This window comes from Nyctereutes procyonoides, unplaced genomic scaffold, assembly GCF_905146905.1.
Source record: "Nyctereutes procyonoides isolate TBG_1078 unplaced genomic scaffold, NYPRO_anot_genome, whole genome shotgun sequence".
Classification (NCBI taxonomy): domain Eukaryota; kingdom Metazoa; phylum Chordata; class Mammalia; order Carnivora; family Canidae; genus Nyctereutes; species Nyctereutes procyonoides.
Genome location: NW_026575031.1, coordinates 9,272,168 through 9,290,929, shown reverse-complemented (window position 1 = coordinate 9,290,929; position 18,762 = coordinate 9,272,168). Strand labels below are relative to the sequence as shown.

General features: G+C 38.2%; 1 protein-coding gene across 3 annotated transcripts in view; it reads left to right on the top strand.

The window, feature by feature from the left end:
- TTBK2 (tau tubulin kinase 2) overlaps window positions 1-18,762 on the top strand; it is a 184,178-nt gene that overhangs the window by 150,938 nt on the left and 14,478 nt on the right. For all 3 annotated transcript variants that reach the window (XM_055316791.1, XM_055316792.1, XM_055316793.1), the window contains 3 exons: window positions 4,615-4,831; window positions 9,006-9,217; window positions 11,372-11,960. In XM_055316791.1, coding sequence (XP_055172766.1) covers window positions 4,615-4,831; window positions 9,006-9,217; window positions 11,372-11,960 — 1,018 coding nt within the window. The remainder of the gene's footprint in view (window positions 1-4,614; window positions 4,832-9,005; window positions 9,218-11,371; window positions 11,961-18,762) is intronic.

Below are 18,762 nucleotides of genomic sequence, written 5' to 3'. Positions count from 1 at the left end.
TGTCTCTGCCCCTCTCCCACCCTACACCCCCAAAATTTAAAGGATTAGAGATAAAGTAGCACAAATGGAATTTGGATAGGTAGCACTAATTAGAGTCCCTGAAGGAGGAGAACAAGACAATACTAGTGAAAACCAAGAAACTCAGTGGCAAGATGAGATAAGAAAATGAGACAAAGAGCATTTTAAATGTGTATATCCAAACTACACCATTAGAACAAACAGCCAAACAGAAAAGGAAAGAAAAAAAGTCTAGAAGTGACAGGGAAAAGAAGATCCATCTTGTAGAGAAAGAAATACAGCAAATATAGCAGAATACATATAATTATCAAATACTGTGACAGAGTTGAGACCAGACATATTCATAGCAATAAATATGCAGGGCTTAACTGATCTATGAAAAATATTTTCAATTTGGCTTAGATAGTTAAATACATATGCTATATACAAGAGATGTGCTTAAAAAATATTTTAGTAAGGGATGAACAAAGATATACTAGAAAAATGGGAGCCATAGAAAAGAATAATGCTCCTGATATCAAACAAGTAGAATTCAAGCCAAAACAAAACAAAAAAAAGTTACAAAGATGGAAGGATACTATTTAATGCTAAATGTTGCAATTCATAAGTGGGACATAGTACAGTGTTTGTTAATATTTAGTCCCCAGAATTCCATCAGTCACTTTGAGGAAGCAACAACTACAGGGGGTTCAGGGAGGAATAGCTAGAAACACATGAGTAATTGGAGATCTTAATCTGTAATTCAGTATAAGACCGATCAAGCAAACAAAGAATAAGAAATAGACAAAAAATATAATCAATAAGATAGATGTTTTGCATTTTTTTTTAATTTTTACACCCTGATAATATAGAGCTTGTGCCTTCTCCTCAAGTGCCCTGGAACATTAATAAAAATTGATCAGTTCTTAGGTCACCAAGAAAGCATATAAGTAGTTCCATTAAGCAGAAGTATTGTACTATCTGACCACACTGCAATAGAACTAGAAGTTTCCAAAAACAAAAATGTCAAAGACATTTCCTCCTGGAAACTTAGAGACCTATCAAACTACTCTCTCTCTCTCTCTCTCTCTCTCTCTCTCTCTTTTTAAGATTTCATTTATTTATTCATGAGAGAGAGAGAGAGAGAGAGAGAGAGAGGCAGAAACACAGGCAGAGAGAGAAGCAGGCTGCATGTAGGGAGCCAGATGTGGGACTCAATCCTGGGTCTCCAGGATCATACCCTGAGCCAAAGACTGACGCTCCACTGCTGAGCCACCCAGATGCCCCTGAAACTATTCTGTTTCACATTTAAAGCTGAGATTAGAGGGAGATTTATGATATTAACAAAGGAGCTACATGATATCATATGTCCTATCACTGATGGTATTAATGTTGCTAATCTGGTTAAGGTGATATTAGCCTGAAAAGTATCAGGGCCCATAAGCCTACCATTTAAGAAGTGAGTGAATCTGCTGACCTCTGAATTAAGATACTGATTCTTCAGGGATGCCTGGGTGGCTCAGTGTTTGAGCATCTGCTTCCTACTCAGGACGTTGCCCCAGAGTTCTGGGATCCGGTCCCACATCGGGCTCTCTGCTGCAGGAAGCCTGCTTCTCCCTCTGCCTATGTCTCTGCCTCTCTCTCTCTCTTCTCTCATGAATAAGTAAATAAAATCTTTAAAAAAAAATAAAATACTGACTCTTCAGCAATCCTTATCTGTCAAGGCCAGATAATATCTGTGGGCTCTGCTCTGTCACCACTACCACTGCCTTTCTAGTGCTAAAGCAGCCACAGACAGTATGTAAATGAATGAGCATGACTGCACCATGCCACTTGATTTACAAAAATAGGTCAGCAGGTCAGATTTGGCCCACAGCCCTAGTTGGCCTACCCTTGCTTTAGAATATGGGGAAGGGAGTGTGAAAAGGATGTCCGTTCATACTACTTTTCTTGACATATCTCCAATTCTTCCAAACGTGTCCCTACTTTTTCCCCTTAATCTGCTTCTGTAATTTATACCTTACCTGCAAACACCCAATACAGACCATGTGCTAATAATACTCTCACATATACTTTTATACTTGTTGGACTCCTGAATGTAGTATAATTTTCCTGGAAAGGAATTTCTTTCTTTCCATATCTCAAACTCCAGATTTGGATCAGAGTTTATAGGAGGAGGAAGACAATAGTAATTACGTAAGGAGTAACAAAGGGGGAATAAATGCAGAGAGAAACCTGAGTCATGTGGAAGATAGCCTGTGTGGAGATGTGAGAGCCCCTTGAAGTGTGTGGAATCAGCCCGCAGCATATGAAAGAAGAGGGAAATAAGGATAGAGTAAAAATAGCAGTTCCTAGGTGGAAGCGTGCTTTGTTTCCTTAGGAGTGGAGGAGGAAATGCCAAGGAATTGGGGTAGTTGGAAAGAAGCAGAATAGTAGCGAGGCATAGGGAAAAAAGAATTTGGAAGACTACTGATTAATATGGGGAAAAAATGTGCGACTAGCAGACTGACCTTCCTGAGTTCAAATATTGACTCTTTTGCCATTCCCTTTCTTCTGGAATAGAGGGAATTCTTTCAATAAACATTTACATTACCATGTAGCATGTATATGTTAGTGTCCATTGTAATGCCTTGCATCAATCAATGAAGTATATTGAACTTCTATCTGAAAAATTTTTCAGAGCTCCTCACGGGCTCTCACATCTTCCCTGCATTGGGCTCTCTTCCACATGACTCAGGTTTCTCTCTGCATTTATTCCCCCATTTTTATTCCTTACATAATTACTATTTTCTTCCTTTTCCTATAACTTATCCAGACCTGGAGTTTGAGATAAGGAAAGAAAGAAATTCCTTCCTAGAAAAATTGTACCACATTCAGGAGCATGAGTACAAAAGTACATGTGAGAGTATTATTTATGTGCTTTATTTACTTTTGAACTTCAGTTACCTTTATAATAATTCCTTTCATATTAACTATTTTAGGCCAAACTGCATTTTCTTTCTCTCTCTCTTTCTGTTCTTTTTTCTTTTTTTCAAACTAGCTTTTCAGTATGTTCCCGGTGTCAGAACTATAAGAACTGTCTTACAGGGCTTATAAGGTTTTGTCCTGGGAGCTATTATCAGTGTTTTTCTAAATTATATAACATGTTGATAAGAGATTCATCTTCTGCTATTGATCTCAGTAGAGAGTGATAGTAGCAAAGGTCATCATCTCTGGCAGAACAAGTCCCTGAAAAATGACTGATTTTTGTTCCCACAGCATGACATGTTGATGACATCTAGGCCAGGGTGTAGCTGTTACTCTTGGAGTGGTTCACTGAGAAGATGCCTGTTTTACCACTCATCATAATTGTGTATATTAGTATAGTCTAGTGAAAACTGGGTTTTTTTTTCTGCTTTTAGACATTCCAGGTCACTTCTAAGAAAAGATTTTACTGTGTGGTAAATATTGTGTTCAGTCAGCAATATTCAGAAACAAAACAAATTAGTATACAAAGTAGAGTTACAGAACATTAGAGCTGACAGGGTTCCTGATCACTCAATGAGTGATAACTGAGAATTACAAGAAGCTCCTCATGGGCTACAGGTCTAAGGGAGAGATGACCAGTAATGTAAATAGGACGTGAAACTACTTTGAAAGAAATATATCGACTTGTGTCAATGTTTTTTATTTTGTTCCTGGTCAGTTCATGCAGAACTGTATGAACTGTATAATTACAGTATTTCTAGTTTTCCCCAGAGGGCAAGAATTTCCTTTCTTCTATGTCCCTTGAGCCTTGCATATTGTAAATGCTTGGTAAAAAGTCTGTAAATGAATAAACAAATATATATATTACACTATTAAAAAATAAAACTGATCTCATGCCAGTTTATGTCATTATAATACTTGACATTTTCTGTTTATAGTTTTTGTTACTCTCTCAGCAAAAAAATGGATAAAGAGTAGAAAATATTAAAATTGATAAAGACTTATTAGAAAATAGACCAAATATTTCTAACTTCTAAAGTGATTCTTAAGGGATACCTGGGTAGCTCAGTGGTCGAGCATATGCCTTTGGCTCAGGTGTGATCCTGATCCCAGGATCGAGTCCCACATCAGGCTCCCTGTGAGGAGCCTGCTTCTCCCTCTGTCTATGTCTCTGCCTTTCTCTCTGTGCCTCTCATGAATAAATAAAATCTTAAAAAAAATAAAGTGATTCTTAAATCAATAAGTTATTATATTAAAATTTGTATCTTTCGATCAGCCTAAAAATTTTCCTAATCAAAAACAGAAGTTTTGGAGAGTCAGGGTGGCTTAGTCAGTGAAACATCCAACTCTTGATTTCTCGGCTCAGGTCTTTGAGCCCTGCATTGGGTTCCATGCTGAATGAGGAGCCTGCTTAAGATTCTCTTTCTCCCTTTCCACTGCCCCTCCCCTGCTCAAAAAAAAAAAAAAAGTTTTATTTTGTAGAATTGGCTTGGCCTAAGTTTCTGAGGTTTTATTTTTTGTTTTGCTTTACTCTTTTAGTTATGTATAAACCTCATCATTTAAGTTCAGAAATAAAATGTAGGGTAGTCTCATAGTAATTTTGATTCTGGTGTTTTTAAGTTCTACCTTTTTTTCACTCCACATTTTTAGAATTGCCAATGCCACTCCCATCCCAGGAGACTTGCTTCGGGAAAATACAGATGAAGTGTTTCCAGATGAACAGCTTAGTGATGGGGAGAATGGCATCCCTGTTGGTGTGTCACCAGATAAATTGCCTGGATCTTTGGGACACCCACGTCCCCAGGAGAAGGATGTCTGGGAAGAGATGGATGCCAACAGGAATAAAATAAAGCTTGGGATTTGTAAGGTATGTATATCTTGCATAGAAAAGGTATCTTTCCTAAGTGCTTAATATTTTTCTTCTGTTGCTATGGCAAAGTATCAAGATTCTTAATTTTGAATGAGGAATAGAACATTTTATTGGCTAATTTTGCCCATAGCATTCAGATATACACACTAAACATTAACGTTCATCTTGTATTTTGTGGAAAAGGTGAAAGCATTAAAAAAAATAACACTAATACTATAAGAAGAGACATCTCTAGATCAGAAGTTAATAATCTTTCTAAAAAATGTGACAAGACTCTGGGGCCTTTCTTTAGTATAGACCTGTGGAACTAGGAGTACCCATCCTGAGAATTGTCTCAAGCAGAGTTGGGGAAGTGAAGGTTAGAATTGGAAAGCATTGAACTGATCATGAGCTGACAAAGTGGATGTTGAATCATTGACATGATTTTTTCTTCCTTAGGATTGTAAGTAGGACCACTTGTAAGTATGGGGAGAGATACAGATTTCTGAATTAAATGATTAATTTTTAGTAATCTTGGGCAGATTATCCCCAAATTTCTTTTTGATCTTACTGTCCTTGTCATTTCAGTCTTCACAGAAGATAAGATGAAAATAAATGGGAATGGAGGGGCAATGAATTATGAACCAGTTAGGTTTTGGTGCTTTTTATGATTTTATAAACGTTTAGTTGGGATGGAAGTTAAATTTATAGGTATAAAATGAGACTTTGGGCTCATACCTGTTAACGTGATTGATAGAAAGTTGGCTAGTCATGCTTTATGAAATATATCTTGAAGAGACTCATCACTTCTGAAGAGCTTGGCTTGTCTTCAGACAAGATATATACTATATTGTTAAACTTAATAATTAAAAAAATTAACAGTATACACATCCAGTCATAGGAGTCACTTTGTAAAAACAATCTCTGCCTAGATGTGACATGCTACACTATGGTCTGACTATTGAAAAAGCTGTATCTGGAACCTTCTATCACTCTTGGTGGGAATGCAAACTGTGCAGCCACTCTAGAAAACAATATGGACGTTCCCCAAAAAGTTAAAAATAGAACTGCCCTATGACCCAGTAATTGCACTGATAGGTATTTATCCAGAGGATACAAAAATAGTGATTCAAAGGGGTACATGCACCCCAATGTTTATAGCAGCAATATCCACAATAGCCAAAAACTATAGAAAGAGCCCATGTCATCAAGAAATGAATGGATAAAGAAGAGGTAGTATGTAACACACACACACACACACACACACACACACACACACACACGGGATTATTACTCAGCCATCAAAAAAAAAAAAAGAAATCTTGCCATTTGCAACAGTGTGCATGGAACTAGAGGGGTATTATGCTAAGCAAAATAAATCAGTTAGAGAAAGACAAATACCAGATGATTTCACTCTTAGGTGGAATTTAAGAAACAAAACAGATGAACATACAGGAAGGAAGGAAAAATAAAATAAGATAAAAACAGAGAGGAAGGCAAACAATAGGAGATTCTTTTTTTTTTTTTGATTGATTTATTTATTCATGATAGAGAGAGAGAGAGGCAGAGACACAGGCAGAGGGAGAAGCAGGCTCCACGCAGGGAGCCCGACGCGGGACTTGATCCCAGGACTCCAGGATTGTGCCCTGGGCCAAAGGCAGGCGCTAAACAGCTGAGCCATCCAGGGATCCCCCAGGAGATTCTTAATTATAAGAAACCAACTGAGGGTTGTTGGAGGGGAAGTGGGATGAGGTAATTGGGTGATGGGCATTAAGGAGGGCACTTGTTTTGATGAGCATTGCATGTTATATATAATTGCTGAATCACTGAATTCTATCCCTGAAACTAACAATATACTACTATATGTTAACTAAATTGAACTTAAATAAAAAAATTTAAAAAATGAACTATTAAAAAAGAAAAAACCCTATCTGGGCTAATATTAGGAATAAGTAGTGAAAAGTAGGGAGTCAGTGTCAGATTTTTATAATGTCAACTGTGGCTGTCTTTATCACATCAGAAGCAAAACCTGTTCTTTTTTTTTTTTTTTTAAACCTGTTCTTATAGTAAAAAAATCTCTAGTGATATTCTCAGTTGCCAGCCCACACGGGTATCTGTGTGTATGAGAGTGTGAAATGGCACTTGACATAGAGATGACTTATTTGTTACGATCTTTTACCCATCACCACTGTTTAATCTGTATTTAGTTTTCTTCTATTTTTTAATTCCTTCCTTTTCACAAACATTACTCAAATTAGATTATTACTATGAGTTTTTTGTTTTGTTTTTGAGAAGGAGAGGGGGGTTGGGGAATTGTATAGGGGAAGGGAGAGAGAAAATCTTAAGCAGGTTCTATGCTCTGTGTAGAGCCCGACGTGTGGCCTGATCTCACGCCCCTGAGATCATGACCTGAGCCATAACCAAGAGTCTGATGCTTACTTAAGCCACCCAGCTGCCCTGGTATTGTTCTTTTATATCGGTAATGTTTGTGTGGATTTTTCAAAGATGTTTACCATTTCCTTGCATTTTTGGAAGTCCTGGAGTTGCTGTGTTTCTTCGTGAAGTATTTCCATTAGAAGTTCCTTTAGTTGAGGTCTTTTGGGAGCACTCTTAAATTTTACTTAGTCATATTTATTTTAGCCTCACTCTTTCAAGAGAGTTTATGCTAGATTCAACATTTTTGACTGACATTTTTCCTCTGAGTTCAGTGATTGGTATTCAAAAGTCTGTTACTCCTATTAATTTTCTTTTCTTTCAGATAATCCATTGCCCTCCATCTTTGCTCCCTAGCTGCTTTTTAACTTTACTCTTTGTCTTTGGTGTTCTACATTTTAACTATGGTGTGTGTAGGCTTCTATTTCTTTTTATTTATCCTGCTTGGGATATCTTATGTTTCCTGAATCTTTGAATCATAGTTTTGTGTCATTTCTGCAAGATGTCCAGTTCTTCCCTATCAAACTAATTCCACTAATTCATTCTTTTTGTCCTCTCATCCTGAACTTTAAGTAAACATATGCTTTCTCATTCTCCTATATAATCTCTTAATTTTTTCTTCTCCTTGCTGTGCTTCATTCTAGGTGATTTCTTTTGCTATGTCTTCTAGTTCACTGTTTAATAACTTAGGCTTTTTCTGGGTAATAAGTTTAATATATCTTTGGGAATTTCTTATTTTTAAAGATATATTTACTTGAGAGAGATAAGAGGGGACAGGCAGAGTGAGAGAGAGAAAAAAAAAAAAAAAAACCTAAGCAGACTCCATGCTGAGCGCAGAACCCAATTTGGGGCTTAATCTCACGACCTGAGCCAAAACCAGGAGTCAGCTACTTAACTGACTGTGCCACCCAGGCCCCCTTCATGTCTTATGGAGTTTTAAATGTTTATTATTATTATTTCTGCTCTTAGTCATGGTGGCATCCCTTTCTGTATGTTTGAGTATCTTTAGTGTTTTACTCATTCATTAGTAATTAATGGCAGTCCTCTAGACCTAAATTAGGGATTGGGGAAGCCTTCCTTCAGAGAATATTGTATTTTGCTTCTGTTGGTAGCCAGAGAACAATTGGGCATCTTCCTGAGAGTCTAATCAGAATAGACACACCAGACTTCCCTCTCTCACCCTACTACTGGGGTCAGTTTCATTTCCCTGGTAAGTGTACTGCTCTGGGCGTTTGTCCTTAGGCAGCCCCACCACTCAGAGCTGCATCATATTTAACCTCCGTCTGCTCTTCCCAGCTCCTTATTGTCCTAGTTCCAGGTTTTCCTGTTTTTGTTTGGTTTTTCACTTGTTTTTTAGAGAGGGTGGGTATTCAGGTTTGGTGACCCATCCTACGTGTTGTGAGACCACTTGTGTCTCAAAGAAAATGGCCTTTCCAGGTTTTATTTTTAGTTTAGTGGAACAGAGTTCTCCAAACATCTCATTAGACATAATATAAAAAGTCAAGGTGGGTAAACATTTTTGGACTATTTATCTTTGTACCACAAATATAAAAACCAAAAAATACTAAAGTGAGAATAAATTAAGAAAACTCATTTTATGAAGGGTTATAGACATGTAATGATATCAGTTATCCAAAATATCCTGATTTCTGAAAAAACTGTCCAAGCATTTGCTTATGTTATTTTGAAATACTTCAATGATTGCTATACATGTAGTCATCTGAATGTTTTTCATGGTTTTCTTTAATATTTTCTCCAGGCTGCTACCGAAGAAGAGAATAGCCACGGTCAAGTAAATGGTATTCTGAATGCTCCAAGCCTTGGTTCACCAATCCGTGTCCGCTCAGAGATTACTCAACCAGATAGAGATGTTCCATTGGTGCGAAAGTTACGTTCCATCCACAGCTTTGAGCTGGAAAAACGTCTGACACTGGAGCCAAAGCCAGATACTGACAAGTTTCTTGAGACCTGGTATAAAATAGTTTTTCTTTTTCGTTAAAGCTACTAAGATAATATAATAACCATCATCATCATAATTAATAATTTCTATTACATAGTCTTTGAAATAAGAATTTTTTGCATTTTTGGGCAGCCCCAGTGGCTCAGCGGTTTAGCGCTGCCTTCAGCCCAGGGCCTGATCCTGCAGACCCAGGATCGAGTCCCACGTCAGGCTCCCTGCATGGAGCCTGCTTCTCCCTCTTCCTGTGTCTCTGCCTCTCGCTCTCTATGTCTCTCAAGAATAAATAAATAAAATCTTAAAAAAAAAAAAAAGAATTTTTTGCATTTTTGTGGTACTGATTTGATTAAATTCTTATCTCCATCTGTGTTTTTAATTATTGTGATTCTTAACATGAATTGTCTTATAATGTTATAAGATAACCTTTGGCTTTGGGAGCTTAGCAGTGGGAGTTGGTAACTTCATGAGTTACCAGGTACAAGTTAAATGAACATTTTGAACTTCTTTTGCTTATAAGAGATCTCTTTTATTGGAATGAGAAGATGCAGTGTAGGGTTAGAGAGTGCATTATAAAGAAGGTATTAAAAATAAAATAAAATAAAGACGGTATTATAGAAAGGAAGGGGAGTATGTGAATGAGGGAAACCAGTAATTTATACACAAGGGGCAGGCAGTTCAATTCATTTTAATGTAGGACTTCTAAGAGTGAGTACTGTAGGAAAAACAGACATGAATAAGTTTATCATTCTTCCTAGAAAGAAGGGAAGGTGAAACTTTGGAGAACTATACATAGTTCTCCAAAGGTTATAGGTTATAACTATAGTTAATGTTTGTAAGTCCCATTATTCCCAAATTTTTATAACAGAAGACAGAAATGGAACTTTAAAAAGAATTTGGGATATATTTATGAATTATGAATTATAGAAGGCTGCAGTAATATTCAGAACTGAGTGACTAATGATAGGCACGGTGGCTGCTATTGGCAAAGAAATGTTAGGTTAGAAGGAACATGTATTTGACTAACATAGTAGTTACTATGTCCAAAGAATTCAGATTAATCTAATCTAGCTTCTATTTTTTATAGTATTTCATATATGTGTATTTTTCCTTACATAGTAATTATTCAGCCACACAGCTACATGATAGAAGCTTGTGTCTATACATTGATATGATCAAAAGGATGGATTGGAGTTGGGGCAGTGCTTAAACATTTTGAGTTGTGCTAAGATTAGGGATAAATACGTAAATGCAACAGGGATGAAAGCTTAGTTTGGTAAAGAATTAGTTTAATAAAAGAATGAAACCAAAAAGAGAGTCCATGCTGAGGGAAGGGCTGAGAGTAAGACAGCATTGAGAAAACAGAAGTAATCTAAGGAAATGAACCTAGAATGGATAGGAAACAGTTGAAGCAATGAAAGCACCCAACTGCAAACTTGGAAGGGAGAAAACATACTGCTTAAACTGTTTCCCTGAAGTTGAGATCAGTTCCTAGAAGCCAATGCAGCCAAATGGTTACACCATTGCCTGCCCCTCAGCCAGCAGAGAGATTTGTATACAGTGTCAGTTGCCTTTTCATCCACCCAAACGATATTCCTTGTGTCATCCTCCATGCCACCATCGCCACCCAGTACCACTGTGTGCACTGCTGCTACATAGTGGGCTGGGCATGCTTGAGAAGGTGTAATAGCTAGCGGTGCCTTTGGAGTTTACTTGGAGTGTACATTTACATATGTCTGTGAAAACAAAACACATGAAGTATTTGCCTAGCTTCTCATTTCCTTTCCTATACTAGGTTCTTCATTTCCTTTTATAGGGCTTCTGGTGAGGCAAAATCCCCTTAGCGAAGTTCTGCCTCAGTCCCTCAGAGAGAGCAGAGGGCAGTGTGATTGAATTTGTAAAGAGAAGGTGAAAGAGTTCACATAAGGCAGCTTGAGTAGGCTTCTCTCCTGCCCTGCAGCAGGAGAGCCATCTTCCTCCTGTGGGTTCCATCTTCCAAAACAGGATTATGATAGGTGGAGAAGAACATTATCAGCCTGTGAAAGCTTCCTTATGCTTTATTGATATATTATTCTGTCACATGTGTGTGAATATTAGTTCTGTGTAGAGCTTATAGGTTGTGTATAAATATTTTCCTAGAGCAATTGAGTAACTGCTCTCTGTTTTTAAAGCCTGGAGAAAATGCAGAAAGATTCCAGTGGAGGAAAGGAATCTATTCTCCCTGCTGTGCTTCATAAGCCTTGTGTTCCTGCTGTGTCTCGTACTGACCACATCTGGCACTATGATGAAGAATATCTTCCAGATGCTTCTAAGCCTGCCTCTGCCAACACCCCTGAACAGGCAGATGGCGGTGCCAGCAATGGATTTATAGCAGTTAACTTGAGTTCCTGCAAGCAGGAGGTTGATTCCAAAGAATGGGTGATTGTGGACAAGGAGCAGGACCTTCGGGATTTCAGGACAAATGAGGCTTTAGGCCATAAAACAACTGGAAGCCCTTCTGATGAAGAGCCTGAAGTACTTCAAGTCCTGGAGGAATCACCTCAAGATGAGAAGCTTCTACTGGGTCCTTGGGCAGAAAGTGATCATTTAAAGAAAGAAACCTCAGGTGTGGTCTTAGTACTTTCTGGGGAGTGCCCTGCCACTGCTGCTTCAGAACAGTACACAGATAGGCTAGAACTACAGGCTGGAGCTGCCAGTCAGTTTATTACAGTGACGCCCACAAGTCCGATGGAAGCGCAAGCGGAAGGACCCCTCACAGCGGTAAGAGATTTGTTGCTATTCTTTTTCTCTATTATCCACTTAAGGTGCTGTTTAAAAAGAACTAATAGTTGATCAACTAAGATAGTTCAGCAGATGCCTAAGTTTGGCAGAAGGGGGGTGGGTAGGGAGTGATGTTGGAACTAAATTCTATACTCAGTCATCCATTTTGAAAATTAGCAAAACAAGTGAGTCCTATCAGGATGGACTCAACACATGAAGTGTCATTATAACCTAATTTTAGAACAACATTTATAATTAGACCACAAGAGCTATCTATCTATGCATTTAGATATGACTTTGAAAATTTGTCATCCTAGAGATTTTTAATCTCTACATTATAAATCTGGTGAGGAAGGTAAATGTGGTTTCTACCTTATAGCATACACTTGCCTAGGCTTGATTCACTTTGTTCTGTTGCTTTTTTTTGTAATCTCCACAGAGAAATTTGTCATATTTTACATTACTCTTAAACAGTTTTCCAGCTTTAATGTCTGTCCATTGTTCTAAAATACAGAGTTTTGGCCTCTCTTCCAGAGCTTCTGCCTCAGTAGGCCTGGGCTAGAGTGAACCGGGGGTCTGCCTTTTAGCAAGTAGCTGAAAATAGTTGTGACTAAGGTCTTCTGCAAAGGAACATTTTGAAGAAACTCCTCTTTACTCTCAGTTTGAGGATTCAGCTGGAGACACCTTCACCCTTTATTATCAGTGAGCAGTGATGCCTCTATGATGGTGAGCAACAGGAGCCCTGGAAAAGCCGAATATGTTGGCAGTAAGGAAACTGTGTACACAGGTCTTTGGCTCCAGCCTGAGGACAGGTACATCTGTCCTTCCATAAGCAGAAGTCCCAGATTTCCTTAAATTCCATAATCATTTAGCAGCCCTCTCTTCCAACTCACCAGAAACAACATTGTTGTTTTTTATTAGCTGAAATGTTTTTTATTAGAACACAATTCCAAATGCAGGTGTAAAACAATGAGAGAAAATAACAAATTTTGGTTTTCTGTACAGCTCTGTAGGAATTCACCTGCATTTCAACATAGGAAAATAAATGTCTGCTTCGTTCTTCATTAGAGCCTGCACTTCAACATAGGAAAATAAATGTCTGCTTCGTTCTTCATTAGAGTTACTTTGTCTTTCCTTCTTTACCAGGACTGCTTTGTACAGTTTACAGGTTCACTGAATGAAGTGGCCTAGCCAAGGGAGCAAGTAGGGGCTGAAATCTAGCCCAGACTGTGCATCTTTGTGCATGTCTGTTTTCTCTTTGAGGAGGATCCTTTTACAAATTATACACAGTAACCTATGGACCAGAGGCAAATCCAGCCACCTTCCTCCCTCCCCCTTATCCCTTTTCCTCCCAAATTCCTCTTTACTGTTTCATTCCCTCTTTCCATCTCCCCACGTTCAGTTTCTTCTTTTCGTCACCTCTTTCATGCTGTGCACTCACTGCCACTCAGGCATTTTTCTGCTGCATTCTGGTGTGCTTCCTCTCAAAGAGGTTTCTAACGCCTTGGTTCCACTTGTAGTTTTTGCCTTGTTGGCATGGTTCTCATACACGACCTGCAACATTTTCTATGTCAAATTCTTGAAAGACTTGCATTCATATATTTGATATTATATGTTTGACTTCATTTTCAGGTATCTTTAAATAAAAATATTTTTCTTAACTGAAGGTCTCTAAAGAAATGTCAGCTATATCACTTGTATATTTGTGCCTAAGGTAATAAACTTACTATTTCCTTCACTTAGGGGGGATTAGGTGAAAAACATATTTATCTTGATTCTCTTCTTGAAGCTTAAATTCAGAGTTTACTTTTGCAAAGCAGATGTTATTATTTTCCTAATTTACTACAGACACATTAAATAGGGAGTACTGCCAATTAGCGTCTCTACATCTTTAGCAACTCTGATTATATGTTCTAGCTTGGATAACACGCTAAAACGTATTACTGGGCTATCTGAATATTTTAAATTTTCTGATAGGAAACACTTTGTTTAGTTTGTATCTTTTTCACTCAAGCTTGTTTCTCTTTTATAATGACATGAAAAAAAAAACATGACTGATGTTTTAAAATATGTAGGAACTGGGCAGCCCCGGTGGCGCAGCGGTTTACCGCCACCTGCAGCCCGGGGTGTGATCCTGGAAACCCGGGGTCAAGTCCCACGTCGGGCTTCCTGCATGGAGCCTGCTTCTCCCTCTGCCTGTGTCTCTGCCTCTCTCTCGCTCTCTCTGAATAAATAAATATTTTTTAAGAAAATATGTAGGAACCATAAAAATGGACAAAGCAAAATTTAACTATATTACAGGCATAGTTGGCATAGTAAATTAACCGATGAGAACTTCAGCAGCCTCTTTGTTTCTTAGTGCACATTAATAAGCATTAGTTAGGACTTCCCTTATTCAATTACATGAAACCATTAATTATCAAATAGCATCTGTCAACTTTTTAGATGATAGATTTTGAAAGATGGATACATTTTTTAAATTTGAAAGAAATTGGTTTGGGGCTGTGTTGGAAATTAAAATTTTTTTCCTTGGGTAAAGAGTGTTGAAATTGGCCCACTGTCAGAGTCATTTCTAAAACAATGCTAAACAACATGGATTTACAGGGGGTAAATTAGACCATCCTTTGGCTTATAGGAGAAAAATAGTGAATTGTTTTGATTAGAAAATGGAGAGACAAAATTAAGCTAGCATAAATGAACAAGGGTCAAGAAGAAAAACAAAAGAAAATGAACTGTTTCCAAAAGAGGTCTGACTCCTGGTCCAGAGTGGCAGGAACTGTGGAAAGAATGTGACCAGTTTCATATGTGACATTGAGTAATCACTGTTGGTAGACAGAAGGTTAGATTTGAAAAGTGATGTAGAATTGGAAGAGTTCTTTGAAATACTGAGTATCAAGGCAGATTATACCACATGATCTCTTGGTTCTAGATGGTCATTTAGAAAGCCAGTACTTGGGCCACCTGGATGGCTTAGTCAGTTAAGCATCTGCCTTCAGCTCAGGTTGTAATCCCCAGGTCCTGGGATTGAGTGTCGCATTGGGCTCCCTAATTGACAGGAACCCTGCTTCTCCTTGTCCCTCTGCCTACCATTCCCTTTGCTTGTGCATGCGCTCTCTCTCTGTCAAGCAAATAAATAAAATCTTAAAATAGAAAGCAAGTGCTTCATTTTAATATTACCTTTGGAAGTAATATAAATGTGAAATAATACCTCTACTATGTTACCTGTTGCTGTGTAACAGATTACCCCAAATTTAGCAGCTTTAAACAACACAGTTATTTCACACTGTTTTTGAGGGTTAAGAGTGTAGGAGTGGTTCAATCTGATGGTTTTGCCTCAGGGTCTCTCAGGAGGTTGCTGTCAAGCTGTCACCTAAGGTTAAAATCATTGTAAGGTTCAACCAAGATGGGAAGATCCACTTCCAGGCGCACCCAATGGCTGTTGGCAGGCCTCAGTTCCTCAGTTGCTGTTAGCCAGAGACTTTGGTTCCTTACCACATGGGTCCCTCCATTCTTGACATGGCAGCTGGCTTTCCCATTAAATCAGGAAAGAGACTGAGACGTGGGAGAGGTTGGGGTTGTAGAGTGAACAGGCCTCCACCATGATAGAAGCCATAGTTTGTTTTATAACCTAATCTCAGAAGGGGCATACCATCACTTCTGTTGTATTCTGTTGGTCACTCAGACCAAATGTGCTACAATGTGGGTGGGAATATAAAATGAATACTAGGGGGCCGAGGTCATTGGGGACCATCATAGAGACTGGCTACCATATTATCTTATATTTATATTTCATAGAATACTTTCATATTTTATTCTAACAACAACTCTATGGAGCAAACAGAGAGAATATTATCCTTTTTTGCACTGATGACATCAAGCCATAGGACAGTGAGATAATCTGTTCTGTTCCTTGCACCAGGGGATTATCAACATTCTGAAGGAATTTTCTCACTGACTTGTTTCTTAGACATTGAGAAGAAGAAGGGGGTGTACAATAATGTACATAGTGGGAGCAGGACAAAACGAAAAGGAGTTATGTAAATTTTTTGTGATCTGTCTGGTAGTTAGCTTCTATTAAGAGGATTCCTCTGACTGTATTTACAGGAGTACCAAAACCACTACTATAAAATTCAGATCAGCAATGATTGCATTCCTTAATTCTGATCTTTCCATTCCTTCAGTTCTATTCAGTGTCTTCTAAATTCCAGGCTTTATGCTATACCCCAAGGATAAACAGTTGGCACCAGCCTGCCAGGTTGGCACCAAAGGCCTACGTCTAACAGTTACCTTAAACAGCATGAACTGATTCTAGTGGAACCATGGACACAAATGTGAGGACACAGATAACCTGCCTAGGACTGGGGAGTGTGATATTGGGTGTTTTTGTTTTATTTTATTTTCTGAGCTTTTATTTTCTATTTTTTTAACCATGAAAACTGAAATGTTTAAAACTACTTTCATAATTGGGGAGGAAATAAAAATTAAAAATCTTTTTCTGGGAAGATTAAGGTTCATTTTAAAAGTAAGAGGACTCTGAAGCATGTTAGTTCGGTGGAGAGAGATGCAGGGGTGTCAGGCAGAGAATACAGTAGTATATGCAGGGGTGTAGAGCCTGGAAGCACCAGACTTCAGAGTATTTAAATATGCGATCTAGAATCTAAGTGCCTTTTCCTACAAGAAACTGATAAGACTGGGGGAGGGGAGTAACATGCTGTTTGGGAGCTGAGTGGGAGAGAATGGGTGGGGGCAGCAGCCAGTGAGGGCACTTTGGCGTTAATCCAAGCAAATACGGTGAAGGGTTGAACTGTGAAAATTGCAGTGAGAACTTGAGAGACATTTTAGTGGTACAGCTTATTTGAAATAGTAGTTTCATGTGGCTTTCTCAGTAAAATGTGTTCCACCGAGTGTTTAGAGTCCTTGTATAAACTAGAGGGACTCTATGGAAGCTCATGGAGTTACTCAGAACCTCCACTGAAAAAAGGAATGATTCATGTAATGTATTAATGGTATATACTTTAATCATGTGAAAAGATAAAGACTTTCAGGAATAATTGCCACCTGTTAACTTGAAATGGATTTTGCAGCAGAAATCTGCATTGATCTTCAGGTACCTTGACTAGGGAGTGGCCATATGTCTTCCGTCTGACCATGGTTACCTATTTTTGATCTGGAAAATTTGGTCATTATAATTATAGGAAAGTTTTGTTTGTATGTGATTACATCTCTGAAATTACATATGATAGTATAATTCAGTCTGTGAACAGAAAAGACCAGAAATTTTATGGACTGATTTGGGAAGTCATGAAAGCCCATTTGTGAAGTTATTATTCAATATTGAATATTATATTATTCAAATAATAGACTGGACTATACCACTTGGGAGAGGCTTCCTGGAAAGGACCCAAGTATCCAGTGATAATGATTCAATCATGTATTCAAAAATTATCAAGCATTCACTGTGCGTCAAGTACTGCACTAGACATCAAAGAATTCAAAGCCCAGTGAGTCTCCTCACTGCTTTCAAGGGTCTTCAGGCTAGCAGGCTAGTAAAGGGAAACAATTTAAGTGTTATACATGCTATGATAGAAATCTGTAGGTTATGCAAGTTGGGAATAGTTGAACTAGATTTAAACTGGGAAGTGTCTTCCAATATTGCATGAAGAGTCTTGAAAATTGACCATGACATCCTGTAGTCATTTGTGTGGTGTGTAATTACAGGCCAGCCAAAAATATTTTTATTTCAGTCTGTTTTTTCTTTTCTTTTTTTTAAATTTTTATTTATTTATGATAGTCACAGAGAAAGAAAGAGAGAGAGAGAGAGAGAGAGAGAGAGAGAGAGAGAGAGAGGCAGAGACATAGGCTGAGGGAGAAGCAGGCTCCATGCACTGGGAGCCCGACGTGGGATTTGATCCCGGATCTCCAGGATCGCGCCCTGGGCCAAAGGCAGGCGCCAAACCGCTGCACCACCCAGGGATCCCTCAGTCTGTTTTTTCTATGACTTCTAATCTTTGGGTGTGAGCTGTGGCTTGCTTATGATTTTTAGTGTCCCCACAAAATCCTTATAGGTTCAAATCCTACAAAATGCACTGTAACTATTAATGATGAATGTCTCTCGGAGGAGTGGGAAAACATGGGAAGGGAAAAGGCAACTTCTCCTTTTTGTTGATTTAGGTCTTGAGGCTTCCAGTTTTCAGTTTTCTCCACCCGTGTGGCATACTGCTGCCTGCTCCATTCCTCCTCCCACTAGCCCCTGTATCTGTAAGCCAAGTCACGATATAGCAACATCTTCAACCATAGTAACCAGCATAAATGTGGTCAGAGTAAACAATCGGGGTAAAGAGAGAGGGGGACATTCTTTCAGTATGCAGGGCCTCTTATTACTCAGATGTTATCACTGCTCTGCACTCTCTAAAAATAAAAATTTGATAGATACATGGTTCAGTAATAGTGTTTTATTCATAATTTTCAACACTTGTATAAAGTATCACATTAAGATGTTTTAAACAAAAGAAGTCTTTGGGGAATTTGAATGGCCCAAAGAAATGTGAATCTTTAAAATTTAAGTTTTTTAATAGACCAGGAATGTGTTCATGTAACTTTGTTATTCTTGGCTATAGTAGGAACCAATAGATTATTCTGCCTATATCTCATAAATTATTTGTCAAAAAAACAAAATGAGATCTAGATATTTCATGTATTACATACCTTTTATTTGGAAGAGAGGCTGTTTTTATTATCTTAATAACATTACAATCCTTGAGTGAGATAAAAGTTAACGGGTAATTATGTATAAGCTAAATGT